At 37.4% G+C, this 20,995-nt stretch overlaps 1 protein-coding gene across 16 annotated transcripts in view; it reads right to left on the bottom strand.

Moving 5' to 3' along the window:
- Positions 1-20,995, bottom strand: part of ZNF438 (zinc finger protein 438) — a 183,750-nt gene that overhangs the window by 19,466 nt on the left and 143,289 nt on the right. For 15 of the 16 annotated variants that reach the window (XM_020909663.2, XM_020909671.2, XM_070472147.1 and 12 more), the window contains one exon: positions 13,921-13,988. The exons of the other annotated variant lie outside the window; for it this stretch is intronic. In XM_020909663.2, coding sequence (XP_020765322.2) covers positions 13,921-13,988 — 68 coding nt within the window. The remainder of the gene's footprint in view (positions 1-13,920; positions 13,989-20,995) is intronic. 16 annotated transcript variants of the gene reach the window in all.

Below are 20,995 nucleotides of genomic sequence, written 5' to 3'. Positions count from 1 at the left end.
CACAGGCTGCAGGTACAAGGGCTTCAGCAGTTGTGAGCTGCAGGCTCCAGAGCTCAGCCTCAGTAGTTGTGGTGCATGGGCTTAGTTGACCCTTGGCATGTGGAATCTTCCTGGACCAGGGATTGAACCGGTGCCCCCTGACAGGGCAAGGCGGATTCTTAACCACTTGACCACCAGGGAAGTTCTAATGCTCTCTAATAGACACTGCATGAATGAGCAAAAGATTCAAGTGTAAAGACAGACCAAAATGTAATAGAATACAAGACTACAATACAGTTTCAATTTCACATTACAGTTACACTGTAAGCTGTTACCTTAGTTGACTTGTTTAAGCTCTGTTATAGTTACCTGGCATGTTTTGGTGTAGTAGCAAAGAAAAATATCCATAATTATATGAGAAGGCCATTAAAATACCCGCTTTCCAGTTACTGTAAACTAGATTTTCTTCAAACACTCCAATATAAACAATGTATCACAACATATTGGCTACAGGACCAGAAAGGAGACTCTAAGATTTTCAATGAAGCCAGACTTTAAAGATTTGCAAAAAATGCAAATCAGTGATAAGTCTTCTCACTAATTCTTTTGCTTTGGAAAATATAGCCAATTACACAAAATATGTTAAGCTGTAGTAAGATTACTATTGTTATTTTATTATTATTATTATTTATTATTTATTATTATTATTAGTTATTTTTGGCTGTGCTGGGTCTTCACTGCTGCTTGAGGGTTTTATCTAGTTGTGGTGAGCGGCAGCTTCTCACTTCAGAGGCTTCTCTTGTTGAGGAGTACAGGCTCTACACACACAGGCTTCAGTAGTTGCAGCTCTCAGGCTGTAAGGCACAGTGTCAGTAGTTGTGGGTGTGAGCTTAGCTGCTCCATGGCACGTGGGGTCTTCCCAGATCAAGGATCAAACTCGTGTCCCCTGCATTGCAAGGCAGACTCAATCACTGGACCACCAGGGAAGCCCAGATTATTGTTATTTGAAAATGAATCCACAAATACACATTTTTTCAGTTTATAAGCTCAAATACAGTGAACCCCAATTGATACAACTGACATAAACAAATATTCAGTAGTTTTTAAGAATGTAAAGGGGGCTGAAATTAAAATATTTGAGAACTGCTAACTAGATGAAACCTGATGTTCCAGATCTTTGAAGATTCTGTGATTTTTGTGTGTGTGTGTGTATGTGAATGAGAATAGAAAATAAAATCTGGAAATGTCTAATTTATGGCTGATCAGTTTTTTCTTCACCTTTTTCCTGTGTGAGAATCTGTAAAGCAGATCCTTAGAAGAGAGTTGTAAAAATAAAGCTTTTGGTAATTTATCCTAATAAAAATATAAATTACAGTTAAATGTCATTAGTTGGAAATATAAGGGTACAGCTTAAATAAAAAATTTTTGAGTATTAAAAATATGTAACACTTCAAAATTTACTGTATTCAATTTGAATTTATAGTCATGAAATATCTTATAAACTACTGGGTTGGCCAAACACGATTGTTTGGGTTTTTCTGTAACCTCTTATGGAAAAACCCAAATGAACTTTTTGGCCAACTCATTATATTTAAACTAATGACATTTTTTTTTCTCCAATTTTTCCTCTTCCAACAACACAAAAGAAGACTCTACACATGGACATCACCAGATGGTCGACACAGAAATCAGACTGATTGTATTCTTTGCAGCCAAAGATGGAGAAGCTCTATACAGTCAGCAAAAACAAGACCAGGAGCTGACTGTGGCTCAGATCATGAACTTCTTATTGACAAATTCAGACTGAAATTGAAGAAAGTGGAGAAAAACACTAGATCATTCAGGTATGACCTAAATCAAATCCCTTGTGACTATACAGTGGAAGTGAGTAATAGATTTAAGGGACTAGATCTGATAGACAGAGTGCCTGATGAACGATGGACAGAGGTTCATGACATTGTACAGGAGACAGGGATCAAGACCGTCGCCAAGAAAAAGAAATGCAAAAAAGCAAAATGGCTGTCTGAGGAGGCCTTACAAATAGCTGTGAAAAGAAGGGAAACAAAAAGCAAAGGAGAAAAGGAAAGATATACTCATTTGAATGCAGAGTTCCAAAGAATAGCAAGGAGAGATAAGAAAGCCTTCCTCAGCAATCAGTGCAAAGAAATAGAGGAAAACAATAGAATGGGAAAGACTAGAGATCTATTCAAGAAAATTAGAGACACCAAGGGAACATTTCATGCAAAGATGGGCTCAATAAAGGACAGAAGGACCTAACGGAAACAGAAGATACTCAGAAGAGGTGGCAATAATACAGAGAAGCACTATACAAAAAAAGATCTTCATGACCCAGATAATCAGGATGGTGTGATCACTCACCTAGAGCCAGACATCCTGGAATGTGAAGTCACATGGCCATAGGAAGCATCACTATGAACAAAGCTAGTGGATGTGATGGAATTCCAGTTGAGCTATTTCAAATCCTGAAAGATGATGCTGTGAAAGTGCTGCACTCAATATGCCAGCAAATTTGGAAAACTCAGCAGTGGCCACAGGACTGGAAAACATCAGTTTTCATTCCTATCCCTAAGAAAGGCAATCCCAAAGAATGCTCAAACTACTGCACAATTGCACTCATCTCACATGCTAGTAAAGTGATGCTTAAAATTCTCTAAGCCAGGCTTCAGCAATACGTGAACCATGAACTTCCAGATGTTCAAGCTGGTTTTAGAAAAGGCAGAGGAATCAGAGATCAAATTGCCAACATCTGCTGGATCATTGAAAAAGCAAGAGAGTTCCAGAAAAACATCTATTTCTGCTTTATTGACTATGCCAAAGCCTTTGACTGTGTGGATCACAATAAACTGTGGGAAATTCTTAAAGAGATGGGAATACCAGGCCACCTGACCTGCTTCTTGAGAAACCTGTATGCAGGTCAGGAAGGAACAGTTAGAACTGGATATGGAAGAACAGACTGGTTCCAAATAGGAAATGGAGTACGTCAAGGCTGTATATTGTCACCCTGCTTATTTAACTAATATGCAGAGGACATCATGAGAAATGCTGGGCTGGAAGAAGCACAAGCTGGAATCAAGCTTGTGGGGCGAAATATCAATAACCTCAGATATGCAGATGACACCACCCTTATGGCAGAAAGTGAAAAAGAACTAAAAAGCCTCTTGATGAAAGTGAAAGAGGAGAGTGAAAAAGTTGGCTTAAAGCTCAACATTCAGAAAACTAAGATCATGGCAACCAGTCCCATCACTTCATGGAAAATAGATGGGGAAACAGTGGAAACAGTGGCTGACTTTATTTTTCTGGGCTCCAAAATCACTGCAGATAGTGACTGCAGCCATGAAATTAAAAGATGCTTACTCCTTGGAAGGAAAGTTATGGCCAAACTAGATAGCATATTAAAAACCAGAGACATTACTCTGTCAACAAAGGTCCATCTAGTCAAGGCTATGGTTTTTCCAGTAGTCATGTATGGATGTGAGAGTTGGACTATAAAGAAAGCTGAGTGCCAAAGAATTGATGCTTTTGAACTGTGGTGTTGGAGAAGACTCTTAAGAGTCCCTTGGACTACAAGGAGATCCAACCAGTCTATCCTAAAGGAAATCAGTCCCAGGTGTTCATTGGAAGGACTGATGCTGAAGCTGAAACTCCATTACTTTGGCCACCTCATGTGAAGAGTTGACTCACTGGAAAAGACCCTGATGCTGGGAAAGATTGAGGGCAGAAGAAGGGGACAACATAGGATGAGATGGTTGGATGGCATAATTGACTCAATGGACATGGGTTTGGGTGGACTCTGGGAGTTGGTGATGTGTTAGGGAGGCCTGACGTGCTGCAGTTCATGGGTTTGCAAAGAGTCGGACACCACTGAGCGACTAAACTGAACTGAATGATATTTTTATTTTTTTCCTCCAATTTTTAGAATTATCATCACAAGATTCTCTTAATAGTATTGTAATCTTTTTTTAAAAATAGCACTATTTTTTCAGTATTCTTAGCAAAATGCATTCAAAACCATTTAAAATTACTTTATCAAAATAAAAATAATCATTAATTGCTGCTTCTGATTTAAGTTAGATGCTGGAATTTCTATAAATGTTTTTAGCATTTTGATGTCAATTAATTTAAAGACAACAACAATATGTTTACTCTACTCAAAGCATGACAAGATTTATGAATTTCTATTCCTATTAGTAGTTGTTGTTTAGTTGCTAAGTTGTGTTGGAATATTTGCAACCCCACAGACTGCAGCACGCCAGGCTTCCCTGTCCTTCACCATCTCCCAGAGTTTGCTCAAACTCATGTCCATTGAGTCTGTGATGCCATCCAACCATCTCATCCTGTGTCGCCCCCTTCTCCTCCTGCCTTCAATCTTTCCCAGCATCAGGGTCTTTTCCAAGGAGTTGGCTCTTTGCATCAGGTGGCCAATGTATCAGAGCTTCGGCTTCAACACCAGTCCTTCCAATGAATATTCAGGGTTGATTTCCTTTAGGATTGACTGATTTGATCTCCCTGCTGTCCAAGGGACTCTTAGGAGTCTTCTCCAGCACCACAGTTCGAAAGCATCAATTCTTTGGTGCTCAGCCTTTTTTATGGTCCAACTTTCATATCCATACATGACTGCTGGAAAAAACATAGCTTTGACAATATGGACCTTTGTCAGCAAAGTATGTCTCTGTTTTTTAATATACTGTCTAGGTTTGTCATAGTTTTTCTTGCAAAGAGCAAGCATCTTTTAATTTCATGACTGCAGTCAACATTCACAGTGATTTTGAAGCCCAAGAAAATAATCTGTCACTGTTTCCACTTTTCCCCCATTTATTAGTAGTATACTTTTATAAACATAAAATGCCTAACCTATATTCCTGGCTTTGTAACATTGAAATATTGCTGTCAAACTTCTTCCCTTTTATCCCTGCTCCGCTCGTCACACCAGCCATCTGCATAAATAAAGACATTAGCATCTGCTATATGGCAAATGGTCTCAGGGGCAGATGTTCACATCCTTGTGTTCGTGTCGCTGGGGCTGCATACATTATTGGAACAGATGTACACAATCTCAAAGTGTTGGGTCCCACGGTGAGATGTTTCCAACTGCTTCCTATCAAAGTACATAAATGCTATTTGCACCTGCATTTATGTTAATGATAGAAAGGCTGCAGGGGTCCTGACAAAGTGAGATGTGATGCTATGAAATATATTTACATGGTTAATTGGAGTTTCCGAAAGACTCCGCTGCCAAGTGGTTACAGTGACACTGATCCAGGCCTGAGTGGATTATCTGACTGGTAGCCTGTGTTTGAAGCACTGGAAGTCTGGCAATTTCCAGTGATGAAAACAGTCCTAATCCAAATTTACTAAGAAGAACATTCCTGACTCTAGGATTTTATCTCAACTAGGAGAATTACTCCCAGTATGAGGTCTGCCTGATAAGGCTTAGGCTACCCAAGTCATTTCCATCTTGTCCTACGAGGAAACTTCCATAGGTATGTGTGTGTTTCCCATCTGTACTTCTGTCAACAGCATAACATACTAATACTCATGGCGGTATTTTGCAGAAGTTATTACATTGGAAAGTTCCAATTTGTAACATTAAGGAGTTAACCAAAACCAGCTTGAAAATGTCAATTTGTACTTGGTCTGCAACATAAAATGGTACCAAAAGGCCAAGAACAGCGTTTACACTGCTAGTTAAGATCAAAATACTTCCATATGAATGTCACATATTTAGAAACATAATATTTTGGTAAAACATAGGGAATGTTCCCTCCTCTTCCCCATAATGAGGTCACAAAGCCACGTTAACCACTAAACACAAAGCACCAAATTACAGTGGTTCTCATTGCTACTGTGCATTAAATGTGAGCACTGAAGAGCCAGAGTTCACAGTAAGAGTTGCTTTTGTAGCTTTACTGGGCTAAGAACTTGTAGCTGCTCTCAAATAACATATTTATTACTTGATTTCCTTCACATTGATAATATCAACACTGCACAGTTATTATATCTGGGCTCCAAAAAAAGTTTTATTCTGCAACTTATTCTGAGATTTATATTGTGCTCTAAGAGTTTACAAAAGGCATTCCTACACAGTTGATCCTCATTTGCAGATTCTGTTATTTGTGAACTTACCTGCTTGCTAAAATTTATTTACAATCCCCAAATCTGAGTCACATTCCCAGTGGTGGTGGACACTCTGCCCTGCCTCAGCTCCCTTGGTATAAACAAGCGTTCTTTTGCAGTCTACTTAGTGGCACCTTTTTTTGGTATTTTTTTCCCCATTGTTAGTGATTTCACTGTCTAAAACAGCTTTAGAGAATACTGCTGATATGCTGTCCCGTGTTCCTACAGATTAGAAGAGTCTGATGCACCTAATGAAGAAAACATGTGTGTCAGATAAGTGTTGTTCAGGCATGAGTTATAATGCTGTCTCTGTGAGGTCAATTCATGTCAAGGAATCAACAAGATATATTCAGTAAGGTGTCTTTGAACAGAAATATACATAAAAGCAATTTTTATATTGGTAGATGAGAAAATGTTGTATTGTGACCAGAGACTCACAGGAACCTAACCCTCCATTTCCCCTGGGAGCCATGGTATTAGTCAGTTCAGTTCAGTTCAGTCGCTCAGTCGTGTCCAACTCTTTGTGACCCCATGAATCGCAGCACGCCAGGCCTCCCTGTCCATCACCAACTCCCGGAGTTTATTCAAATCCATGTCCATTGAATTGGTGATGCCATCCAAGCATCTCATCCTCTGTCATCCACTTCTCCTCCTGCCCCCAATACCTCCCAGCACCAGGGTCTTTTCCAATGAGTCAACTCTTCGCATGAGGTGGCCAAAGTAATGGAGTTTCAGCTTTAGCATGAGTCCTTCCAATGACCACCCAGGACTGATTTCCTTTAGGATAGACTGGTTGGATCTCCTTGCAGTCCAAGGGACCCTCAAGAGTCTTCTCCAACACCATAGTTCAAAAGCATCAATTTTTCGGCACTCAGCTTTCTTCACAGTTCAACTCTCACATCCATACACGACCACTGGAAAAACCATATCCTTGACCAGATGGACCTTTGTTGGCAAAGTAATGTCTTTGCTTTTTAATATGCTATCTAGTTTGGTCATAACTTTCCTTCCAAGGAGTAAGCGTCTTTTAATTTCATGGCTGCAGTCACCATCTGCAGTGATTTTGAAGCCCCCAAAAACAAAGTCTGACAGTTTCCACTGTTTCCCCATCTATTTTCCATGAAGTGATGGGACTAGATGCCATGATTTTAGTTTTCTGAATGTTAAGCTTTTTTTTTTTAATGTTAAGCTTTAAGTCAACTTTTTTACTCTCCTCTTTCACTTTCATCAAGAGGCTTTTTAGTTATTTTTTACTTTCTGCCGTAAGGGTGGTGTGTCATCTGCATATCTGAGGTTATTGATATTTCGCCCCACAAGCTTGATTCCAGCTTGTGCTTCTTCCAGCCCAGCATTTCTCATGATGTCCTCTGCATATAAGTTAAATAAGCAGGGTGACAATATACAGCCTTGATGTACTCCTTTTCCTATTTGGAACCAGTCTGTTCTTCCATGTCCAGTTCTAACTGTTCCTTCCTGACCTGCATACAGGTTTCTCAAGAGGCAGGTCAGGTGGCCTGGTATTCCCATCTCTTTAAGAATTTCCCACAGTTTATTGTGATCCACACAGTCAAAGGCTTTGGCATAGTCAATAAAGCAGAAATAGATGTTTTTCTGGAACTCTCTTGCTTTTTCAATGATCCAGCAGATGTTGGCAATTTGATCTCTGATTCCTCTGCCTTTTCTAAAACCAGCTTGAACATCTGGAAGTTCACGGTTCACGTATTGCTGAAGCCTGGCTTGGAGAATTTTAAGCATCACTTTACTAGCATGTGAGATGAGTGCAATTGTGCAGTAGTTTGAGCATTCTTTGGGATTGCCTTTCTTAGGGATAGGAATGAAAACTGATGTTTTCCAGTCTTGTGGCCACTGCTGAGTTTTCCAGATTTGCTGGCATATTAAGTGCAGCACTTTCATAGCATCATCTTTCAGGATTTGAAATAGCTCAACTGGAATTCCATCACATCCACTAGCTTTGTTCGTAGGGAGCCATGGCATAGTATTAGTTAATTCAGTGTTCCTGTGACTTTACACAATGTAACTACTGTGAATGATGAGAATCAACAGTATCTTATCTCATTTGACTATTTCAGGGCAAGAATTATTATCCCCATTTGAAAGAAGAATGAATTGAGGCTCACTGATTTAGCCAAGATTACTGCAAGGAGATCCAACCAGTCCATTCTAAAGGAGATCAGTCCTGGGTGTTCACTGGAAGGACTGATGCTGAGGCTGAAACTCCAGTACTTTGGCCACCTGATGTGAAGAGCTGACTCAATGGAAAAGACCCTGATGCTGGGAGGGATTGGGGGTGGGAGGAGAAGGGGACGACAGAGGATGAGATGGCTGGATGGCATCACCGACTCGGCGTGAGTTTGAGTAAACTCCGGGAGTTGGTGATGGACAGGGAGGCCTGGCGTGCTGCGATTCATGGGGTCGCAAACAGTCAGACACGACTGAGCGACTGAACTGAACTGAACAGAGCCCAGAGGCTTCCCAGGTGGCACAGTGGTAAAGAATTTACCTGCTGATGCAAGAGATGCAAGAGATGTGGGTTTGATCCCTGGGTCAGGAAGATCCCCTGGAGTGTGGATCCCTGGGTCAGGAAGATCCCCTGGAGTGGAAATGGCAACCCACTCCAGTATTCTTGCCTGGACAATTCCACAGGCACAGGAGCCTGGGAGGCTACAGTCCATGGGGCCGCAAAGAGTAAGATGCAACTAAGAGAGCACAGCAAAGAGCCCGGAAAAAAGGGCAGAAGAACCAGAGTTCAGCTCTTAGCTTGGTTCTTTCCCCGGACTGAGAGCAGAGGGGAGGAGAGAAGACAAAACAGGAGAGGAACTTAGGAAACAGCCCCAGTACTACGTTCGAAGGATGAAACTGTGATTAGACAACAAGACAACAAACCACTTTCATATTAAATCCTCACAAACAGTAAAATGCTTGGAAGGACAGCCCAGTTTTATTCACTGAATCTGAGCTATAAGAAAGTGGAGCGTTCTTTGTCTTCCTCTTCCCTCTTTGTTCCTTGCCTCTCCAAAGGCAATAAAATATTTGTTAAATAAACACATAGACTTGAGAACTTCAGCTTGGTGTTTCATTAAATAACAGATTAAAATGTTTTCATAGCATCCAGGCAATAAGATTTTTTTGAAAAATTGAGAGTTTAAAGCATTTTTAAACAAAATTTAGTATGTATTTGAGAAACCACTATATGCCAGGATACTTTAAAGCTCACCAAAGACAGAAAATTCATGAAGAAGTTTATAAAGGACCTAATTGAGCAACTGAACACACACACACACACACACACCCTGATATTAAGAGTCTAAAATAAGTAAGATTATTTTCCTAAATTTAAAAAAATATATATATATATATATAATTAACTACCTATCCCACATATCCCTTTAGTTGAAATGCTATATTCACTAATACCAAAACATTTACTTCTGTGAGATGTTAGTACATATTTTTATGTCTGTAAGACATAAGAATATATTTTTAGGCTGTGATATGATTATTTTTCTATAGAAGTTTATTGAATCAGAAAATCCAGGGTGTTTTTTTTTGGTTTTTTTTTTTACCAGCTTTAAATCTGAATTCACATGATAGACAGTAATGGTTATGGCTTCACAGTTAAATAATGCACAGGCTTTGAAAACTAGTAGGAGTTGTACAGAGCATGTTCAGCTAACTGCAATGTTTCCAAAGGGGGTCATTAAGACCCACTACATCTTGCTTCAAAGCATCTGCCATTTTCTCAGCTCCATTTATTCTTATTCTTACTGAATAAAAACAGCACACACAATTTGATAAATATGTTTAAACAATATAAATGTTATGACAGAGCTGAGAAAAGTGTTAGATTTCTGTAAGACCTTTCTACTCACAATCATCTTGCCTAGGAAACAGCAAGACTGAAGGGTGAAACTGGCAAAAGTCTTGGGAGTTCTGAATGACTCCAGCAAAACAGCCACGCCCTGAACCTAAGACTCTTTCCTAACCAATGAAGAGTGGGACTTGTTTTAATTAACTGTATGGGGACTTAACACTCATGCTTAATTGGCAAACCACAGTCTATGTCTTCCAGGCACATAAAAAACATAAACTGTCCCTCTAAAAGGACAATTTGGCAAGGTTGCTCATTTGTATGTTTCCTCCTATCAATAACAAATCCATCTGCATTTTCAATCCCAGTGGTGTTTTCTTTCCTTCAACAAAGTTACAGTATAGGTTACCATTATAGCTGGCCTTAGCATGTAATTTTCCCCCTCCCCACCCCAGAAACATGGTTAATCACTTGCTACAGTTTGCTGTCTTCCAACACAAAATACATGTCCCTACATTTTTATTAGTTCCTCATTTGAAAATGTCAAACAAAAAAAGGAAGCTTTGGGAAAACCATAAATCTCCAAATCCAAAATATGAGAAGATAGGAAATTGTAACAAAATACATTTGATGAACTTCTGGAGATTCTGTAAATAATATTTTCACACAGAAAGGGATAATATCAACACTATTATAATAGGGGAAAGCTTTTAACATAGTACAAACTATCTGAGTGATATTACAATGTTAAAATTCTTTATCCAAAATCAGGAAACATTTAAATAGAAGGCACTGGAATTTCTAATGAGTTTCATCTAGTTCTTTCCCAGCTTTAATCCATGTCCCTTGACCCCTAACCCCCACCTCTGTCTTCTACACCTGTGCTCATGTCCTGAGCAAATGCCACATCTGGTCATGTTTCCTGACCAGCCTCAAACTTCTGGCTCAATCAACTGTTCTCCAGGTACATTGTATTCAGGTCTAATGCAGCATTTGTCATGCTTTACTCTGTTTGATTAGATACATGTCTGCTGTTCTACTAAGATTTTGTGTTTTATAATCGCACAGTCTTCTGTCTGATTTATCTTTGGATCTCTCATAGCATCTGGCATAGTTCCTGGTAAGTACTGTCTTGGTGATCATTAGATCTGCTTCCATTGTTGAGAAATTTTGTTAGAAGATAGTAAATGATGCCATGGGTTTTCTTAAGCCCCACAACTCTGCTGTGATGTCCTACTTGAATTTCATACATTAGTGCATGTTGTGTTCGCATCCACACATGCTTACAAGTCTGAAATTCAAAAGTACCATACTTTATAGACAGCCATAAATCACTCAGTATTTAATTAATAAATGACATATGCTCAGCCAACTTCTCATGTTCCATAAGTGATTATATTTGATGAAAGAAACACAAACAAAACCATAATTTAAAAATCTGGAAGTTTTCTTTGTTAATAGCAATCTAGGACATACAGAAAACATTTGATAAATGAGTAAATTGAAGAATAACTGGGCAATTGTTAGGCCTCATATGTATGATACTATTTTTTCTGACCAATATAATTAACTTATATTTACTTTAATTAATTATATAATTTCTCATGATACAAATTCTAATTTCTGTGTACTTTGAATTGAAATGGCTTTTCATGCATATGTGCTAAGTCGCTTGGTCATGTCTGATTTTTTGCAACCCCAGGGACTGTAGCCTACCAGGCTCCTCTGTCCATGGGATTCTCCAGGCAAGAATACTGGAGTGGGTTGCCATGCCCTTCTCAAGGTGATCTTCCTGACCCAGGGATCGAACCTGCATCTTCTGCAGCTCCTGCATTGCAGGCCGATTGTTTATTACCAAGCCACCAGGGAAGCCTGAAATAGCTTTAAGCATTCACATATTAAATTTAATTCAGGGTCATGCTTGGCCTCTGAAGGCTAAAGGGCACCCACCCCAAGCAGGAGGGCGCCCTGCCCATCTCACTGTATCAGCCTCTAAAGGCGGAGGGAGCTTGGATATTAATAATCACCATTAAGAACAAGAGCTGGCATCATCTCATAAGGGCCTGCTCTACAGCGAGCAATGTCTGGGGTGATTTACATGTATTATCTCCTTTCATCTCCACATCACCTAGAGGGTAGGACTAACTATCTTCATTTTATAGATTTATAGATGAGAAAGTTAAGGTCAAGTAATGCACCCGAGGTTATGCAATTCGGGGGCAGACATGATTTTCAAACATCCCATGCTCTTTATAGCTATGACACTACCTTTCACTTTGGCAGAGAATGTTTTCTCCAGTTAAGGACTCTTTAAAGCAAATTCCTTCCATGCACTAACAGTTACACCTTCCACTGCTGTTGCTGTGTAGTTGCTTCAGTCGTGTCTGACTCTTTGTGACTCCATGGACTGCAGCTTGCTAGGTTTCTCATCCATGGGATTTCCCAGGCAAGAATACTGGAGTGGGTTGCCACTTCCTTCTCTAGGGGATCTTCCTGACCCAGAGATCGAACCCACATCTCCTGCATGGTGGATTCTTTACAGCTGAGCCACCAGGGAAGCCCACATCTTCCACAAGCGAAGCCCAATTCTGAATCATTTAAAGGCATTTTTTTTTTTCTCGCACATGTATCAAAACTTCTCTTCTGTATGGAAGAGAATATACAGAGGCCGGGGAAAGACTTGAATTCCTCTTAAAGGTTAGGCTTTGTTTGCTCTGCATACTGAGGAAAATTAAATTACTCTTTACTCAAAAATGATTATCTGTACCCATAAACTGCTTTTCTAAAAGGTCCAGGAGCTCTTGTTAAGAAATCATGATTTTCATTTTAAAAAATCATATGGGGGGGGGAATTTGTTTCTTTTATATTTCATTTTAAAAACGGGTATATGGGAAGAAATAGGTCAAAAATGAATAAGAAAATACCCTCTCTGTTACATGTATGTTGTGTGTGCACATGTGTGCATGAATATATATGTATATATGCTTGTATACATCTCTCTCACTAGAACACATGTCACTCTGCTTCATTAAAGTCAATACTCTGGGGCTTCCCTGGCGGTCCAATGGTTAAGAATACACCTACCAGTGTAGGGGACATGAGTTAGATCCCTGGTCTGGGAAGATCCCACACACTACAGAGCAACTAAGCCTGTGGGTCACAGCTATTGAGCCCTTGCCCTAGAGGCCATGTTCCGCAACAAGAGAAGCTACCACAATGAGAAGCTCGTGCACCACAACTACAGAGCAGCCTCCACTTGCTGCAACTAGAGAAAGCCCACTCATAGAAACAAAGACCCAGTGTGGCCAAAAATAAATTTTTAAAAAATATTTTTTAAAAATACCAAAGTTTTTTTTTTTTTTAAGCCAATACTCTGCAACCTCATTTAACATCTACTAACACCAGTTAGCTGCTGGCTGATGGCCTGGGCTCTGCAAATTTTGTGTGGAATGAGATGACCCTACTCTCAGTAAAGGGGTTCAGTTCAGTTCAGTTCAGTCGTTCAGTCATGTCCGAATCTTTGCAACCACATGGAATGCAGCACGCCAGGCTTCCCTGTCCATCACCAACTCCTGGAGCTTACTCAAACCCATATCCATTGAGTCGGTGAGGCCATCCAACCATCTCATCCTCTGTTGTCCCCTTCTCCTCCTGCCCTCAATCTTTTCCAGCATCAGGGTCTTTTCCATTGAGTCAGCTCTTCCCATCAGGTGGCCAAAGTATTGGAGTTTCAGCTTCAATATCAGTCCTTCCAATGAATACTCAGGACTGATTTCCTAATCTCCAGTAAAAAAGTGTCATTTATAAACCATGGTTCCATAGACACTCAAGGAATTTACCAAAATAAATAAACTTTCTTATATAATTCGTTCCAGAAATAAGTTACCCTTTGGTTAGTGGGCAGTGACATTAAATGTATCAATTAAAACTCCTTACAACACACACATTACCATTTTCCCTGGCATAGCTTATCTTACCTTGATCTTTCAGTGGTACTGAAAATGAACTCTGCATTATGATGTCGTTGACTTCAATAACAGCTGTCCTAGAAACAACCAAGACAAGTAATAATTGGGAAAGAGCTGAGATGCCATGTTAAAGTGTACAGAAACATAAATTGCAAGCTTTTTCTAAAACAAAAAGTCTTTTTATTTATACCTATATGAATAATAAGAAATGGACTGAACTATTAGGAACGAAAGTTTTATTCCTTTCTCATTTTTATAGACACAGGATTTTACTGACTGCTCAGGTGTGGGTTTGGAGAAGGAGTAATGTGATACATTGAGAGTGAATTGTATCTGCCTCCCTGTCCTCCTGGTGTCAGGAAAATGTGCAAGTAGGCAAAGCTGAGGTTCCCTGAATAAGTCCTACCTGATAATTATATTTTAGGTTCTGCTTAAGAAATAACTAAAATGTTTAACAATGTATGTAAAGGAACTATAACTATAATCATTTGATGAAACATAATTCAGTCATTAAAATGCAATTTTGAAGATTATGCAGCAGCATGGTAAATACCGATAATGTAATATACTGGATGAACACACCAAATGACCGACACACTAGGATTACAACTAAAAAACAAAGGCACAGGAAAATGCATGACAGGAAATATGTTAATATGTACATTTGTTTTGTTTTCGGTGATGTAATTAGAGTTGTTTTCCCTTCCATTTTAGCTATTTTCCAAATTATCTAGAATGTCATTTCCATATTAATAAGCTATGCAAATGTGTATATAAATAAGACAAAGTCCTCGGAAAAATACAGGTAAATATTTTTTGTGCACTTCAAACACTGCCGTGTTTCTAAATATGATGCCAAAGACAAAGTCACTAAGGTAAAGACTGATGAATTTTTCCATTGAAAATTTTAAATGTTTTTAAAGTAGAAAACTAGATAAAATAAAAGGGCATGACTTCTACTTCCAGCCAAGACTGAATAACAGAGGCCAGATTTTCCCTCCTTCCTGAAACAAACAAGACACAGACAAAATACATGAAACAATATTAAACAATGAACCTCAGGTCACAAAGACTGATCTTTGAGAGAGAGAAAACATTTGTTTTCTGTCACCCACATTACAGGAAAGGAGAATGTTGGTGGAAATTTCCAGAGTAATGAAGAAAACAGCTGGAGAGAAAAGGAAAGAAAGCAATGAAGAGGGTCCTTATCAGGTATTCACTTCTGCACTTATCAGCACATACCATGGAGGAAATCCTCCCACCCGAGGCCGGGAAAGATCCAAAGTGTCCAACACTCACGGAAGAACAGGTGTATCACCTGTTCTCACCAGTCAGACTGGAAAACCTCCTAAGTCATGGGACACTGGGTAGAGTATGAAGAAGAATCTTGCTTTAGTAAGGGGGAATAATTGACCCTATTCCAAGCATTTCTTTGGTTTTATAAAACATATCAAAAGGAGAGACCGAAAAGGATCAAACTATTTCCAAGTGTCATAACTGTGTATTAAGAACAAAGCTCAAAAATATTTATAGAAAAACAAAAATGTCCATCATCCAACAAAGTAAAATTCAGAATGTCTGACATCTGACAAAAAATTATCAAAGAGGTAGGAAAATGCAAGTGATGGTGAAAAAAAAAAATAACTGATCCTGATCTGACATAGATGTTAGAATTAGCAGACAAGGACATTAAGTGTATAACCTGTATTTCATATGTTCAAAAATTTAAGTATGAAAAGGAAAGATATAAAAATGACCCAAATAAAGTTTCCAGAGATGTAAATTACAATATGTAAAATTAAAAAGTACACTGGATAGGATTATCAGCATATTAGACATGTTGGAAGAAAAATATTGGAAAACTTGGAGGCATAGAAATTGAGACTGTCCAAAATGAAACTCAGGAAGAAAGGAGTGAAAAGAAAAAAACAAAAACAAACCAGATCATCAGGACAGATCATCATTTGCATTCTAGGACAACTTTAAGCCACCTAATAGATCCAGTAACTGGGGAAGAATGACATGGAAAGTCAAAAAAATTATTTTTTAAGAAAGAGTGGCAGAAACTTCCAAATCTGAATAAAGCTATAAATATCCAAAAAGCTAAAAACAAACAAACAAACAAACCCTAAAGCACAAGAAACATGTAAACTACACCAATGAATATCATGACCAAATTGTTCAAAACTACTGAAAAAGGGAAAAATTTAAAGTGAGACGATGCAACTGAGAAGAGAAGTGGAGCAGCATGTTTAAAATACTGAAAGAAAAAAAATCTGTAATCTAGATCTATGTTCATAGAAAGTATTTTTCAAAAATAAAAGAGAAACAAAGTCATTTTTGTTCATACAGAAATTAAAGGAATTCATTATGAGCCCACCCAAACTACAAGGAATGTAAAATGATATCTTTTAAGCAGAAGGAACAGGATACCTGATTAGAATACAGATCTATACACAGAAAGAAATACTTTGATATAGAAATGGGAACTTCATGGTAAGCATATAAGGTTTTGTCTTGATACTCAAATTTCTTTAAAATATAACGGTTGAAATGAGAGAGGTGACACCACTACAGATATCACTGCTGTTTAAAAATACCTGGCAATACATTTGATAATTTAAATAAAATGAATAATTATTCTGAAAGACACAAGCTACCAAAGCTCATTCAAAATGTGAGCCCTGTATTTTCAAAGAAATCAAATTTTTAGTTAAAACCACCCCTCAAAGAACTCTAGGCCCAGAAAGTTTCTTTGGAGAATTCTACTGAATATTTAAGGAAGAAATAATACCAATTATAAACAAATTCTTCCGGAAAACTGAAAAGGAGGGAATGGTAACTACCTAATTCCATGAGCCAGCATTATCCAGACACCAAAATCAGACAAAAAGTCACAAGAAGGAAAGAAACCTCCAGACCAAAATCTCTCCTTAACACAAATGCAAAAACTGCAAATCAAATCCAACAATATGACACACCTTGACCATGTAAGGTTATCCTGGGAATGCACACTTGTTTAATATTCAAAATCAATTTAATTCACTGTATTTGTGAAGTGAAAAAAGGAAAACTGTATGATCCTATCAGTAGATGCAGAAAACACATGTGACAGAATCCAACATCCATTCCTTAAAAAATGATGATTTAGAAAAGTAAGAATAGAAGGAAACTTCCTCAACTTGGTAAAAAGGATATCTATGAAAAATCTACAGCTAATATCATGCCAAACAGAAAAGAACTGGATACTTTGCCTCTAAATTTACAAACAAGAGTGCCTCTAAATTTACAAACAAGAGAAGGATATCTACTATTACAATGTTGATTCAATATTGCATTGGAAGTTCCAGCCAGTGCAATAAAACGAAAATGAATAAAATGCATTCATACTGAGAAACAAGACATAAAACAGTCTTTATTTGCAGATGGAATGATTGCCTATGTAGAAAATTCAATGGAATCTATAAAAATAACTGAGTTTAACAAGCTTAAAGAATACAAGACCAATATACAAAAATCAATTACATTTCATATACAAGTAACAATCAGAAACTGAAAGAATAAATCAGAAAATAAAATTTAAAATACTATTTGTAACGACATCAAAAATATGAAATAACTAATGGTAAATCTAACAAAAAGATGTAAAATACTGAAAACTACAAAACAATGATAAGAGAAAATTTTAAAGACCTAAGTGAATGGAGAGATATGTATCATGTTCATAGGTCAGAAGACTTAATATTGTTAAAATTCTCTGCAAACAGGTGTTATGGATTCAATATAAGCTTAATAAAAATACCAACAGACATTTTGTAGAAATTCACATGGAAATGCAAAGAACTTAGGATAGCCAAAATCATTTTTAAAAATAAGACAAAAGTGGAAGGAAAATACTATGCTAATTTCAAGATTACTATAAAGCCAAAAGCATGAAGACAGTTTAAAGATAAAAAAATAGATCAATGGAACAGAATAGACTCACACGTATGTGGCTGCCTGAGTTTTCATGAAGGTGCAGAGGGAAATCAACACAGACCATACGCCAAAAAGTGACGAGACTGTGAGACCACACAGAAATCCAAAGGGCGTCACATATCCGAATGGAAAACCTAAAACTACACAACTTCCAAAGCACTCTGGTTTTTTATCATGCAAAGATATCTGGTATAGGACATCTAAAGCATAATCCACAGAATAGTTAACTAATAAGTAGACTTCAAAATTAAAGACTTCTGCTCTTTAGAAAACACTAAAACAAGTCACAGAGTGGGAGAAAAATAAGTGTAAATAATACATATAGAAAGACCTTATATCCAGAATAAAGTACTCTCAAAGCTCAATATAAGAAAACAAACATGCAATTTAAAAGACAGGCAAAAGATCTAAAGAAATATTTCACCAAAAAAAAAAAAAAAGATGTGGCTTGCAAATAAGGACATAAAAAGATGCTCAACATTAATTAAAGAAATGTAAATTAAAACCACAAAGAGATACAATCACACACCTATTAGAATGGCTAAAAAATCTTTGAAGACTATACCAAGTGCTGACAAGAATGAAGAGGAAGTGGAAGTCTTATACCCTGCTGGTGGTAATGTAAAACGGTACAATTACGTAGAAGAAAGTTGGGCATTTTCTTCAGAAGATAAAGATACACCTATCATATGATTCAGCCAATCCCTTCCTACTTATTCAAGAGAAAAAAGATCATGTTCACAAAGAATGTTCACAGCAGCTCTATTTATACTAGCCCCAAACCTGAAGCAATCCAAATGTTCAACAACAGGTGAGAGTTTAAACAAACTGTGGTATATCCATTCAATGTAACACTCCTTGGCAATGTAAAGGGATAAATTACTGATCTGCACTACAATATGGATGAATCTGCAAAAACATCATGCTGTATGAAAGAAGACAGATAAAAGAGGGTATATATTTTATGACCTTAGTCATAAACTTTTAGAAAATGCATACTATAGTGACAAAAAGGTGATTAATAGTTGCCTGAGCACCAGGAGACAAGGAGGGTTGGAATGAAGTACCTACTTGGTCCTGAGGAACATATATCCACCCATTAGGATGAACAACACATTCATTATCTTGATTGTGGTGACAGTGTCACGGGTATTACTTATATACAGCAAACTGCATCACGTTGCACTTTAAATATGTGTAATTTTTGTATGCTAGTTACATCTTAAAATAGCTGTCAAAAATTAAGGCAAATTTACTGGGAAAAATTAGAAAACTCACAGCAGATATATAGTTATACAATTATTCATTTAACAGTCTTTGAGGTGTGACTATACAAGGACATTGTAGACATGGTCCTTGTGCTTGGATCTGGTATAAATAAATTAATGAGAAAGCACTCCATAAACCATAAAACTAGCAGACTTCAGAAACTATGAAAGAGGACAAAGTAGTAATCATCAGAATGTTCAGCTTGACTAATAATCAAATAAATGCAAATTTCAAAAATAAAATTTATTTGCCAACAAATTGGCAAAAACAAACAAAATGCATGCTTGGAAAAAGTCTGCAGAGATGTACATGCAAACTGGGGGGTATTTTTGCAAGATGCATTCTATGCCTTACAGTTCAGCACTCCTTTCGATCCAGACTGTCCTTACCCTTCAGAAAATCATGATAAATGTGCAGAGCTATATACTACCATCTTCACTGTCATCATCCTCATTACCTTTTTAAAATTCTTCAGGGTACCATTTAATATACACACAAAATATAAAGTCCCTAAGTAAATTAGGACATATATATCTATCTTTATAATGAAACTATTATAAAGACTGTTTCTTAAAATATTTAAAATTATGAAAAATGCTTACTACACATTTTTGTATGAGAGGGGTTGGTTACAGAGTGGTATGGTTCAATTATTTCCCCCAATATTCACATAAGAGAAACCACCAAACAATAAAAGTGGCTATCTCTGAGTGAGGAATTAAATTGCTATTTAACTTTTTTTTTTTGCAGTTTTGGCTGAGCTGTGTCTTCACTACAGGACATGAGCTCTCTAGTTGCAGTGCCCAGATTTCACTAGTTTTGGTGCGTGGGTTTGGTAGTTACCTCATGTGAGCTTAGGAGCTTAGTTGTCTGATCAGGGATCGAACCTGCATCCCCAGCACTGAAAAGTGGATTCTTAACCACTAGACCATCAGGGAAGCCCTTTAACTTTCCTTATCCTTATGGATATATTACTAAGTCTCCCCAATGAAAAAATACTATCTCTGCAACTGACAAAAAGCAGAACAAAAAGTTTTAATTGCTTTGGAATGCTATATTAGATAAGGATTGCCATTAAAATACTTTCAACTATACACCCCCAATATCATGGTATTTAAAATAGGGAATTCACTAAAATGGAGTCTGTTATCTTCTGCCACATAAAACATGATAGTACTTAATTCTATTGTAATTATGAAAAATGAAAAAATTGTGTAATACACCTAATGCTTATTTTTAAAAGCACCTGAATAATCAAAATATTGTATCCTCTGATTGGGTTGGAAATAAAAGGTCACTATATAAATGTTCTAGAGGAAAAGATACATTAAAAAGTCACCTAAGTTCTATCAGCATTTTTCAAATATTACACAAGCAAAGCCAAGGCCATCTTGACTCAGGGTACCATGATACAGCACTAGCAGCCAATGTGTCCTTCACAGTCCAGAGAATCTCTGATCATTATAACCTGGCTTTTCTTACTTGCATGCTGAAAAGTACATTAAGTAGAAAAATCTATCGGAAAGGAACAAAAATTAAAGAACGCAATGAACGAACACCATCGATTATAGCAAGACAATATAATATGCTTTATAAATCACTCATATGGTTACTTTTCATTTTAGTTAATAAGTCATTTTTAAACTGAGTTGATTAAAAATGAAAATTAGGTGAACTGGTTATATGAGAAGTGACAGCTCAATGGTGCTAGAAATGGAAATCTTTCATTTATTCCTGGTTGAGGAAACCTAAGGTACATCATGCCTTCTTTTTGCTATGCTGCCTTGACAAGGTTCCTAAAAATACATTTAGAAAAAACCTTACATGAAAAAATCTT

The sequence above is a fragment of the Odocoileus virginianus genome, chromosome 9 (genome assembly GCF_023699985.2).
Source record: "Odocoileus virginianus isolate 20LAN1187 ecotype Illinois chromosome 9, Ovbor_1.2, whole genome shotgun sequence".
NCBI classification, from domain to species: Eukaryota; Metazoa; Chordata; class Mammalia; order Artiodactyla; family Cervidae; genus Odocoileus; species Odocoileus virginianus.
Note: the sequence above shows the minus strand (reverse complement) of the source record. Positions and strands in the feature narration are given on the sequence as shown.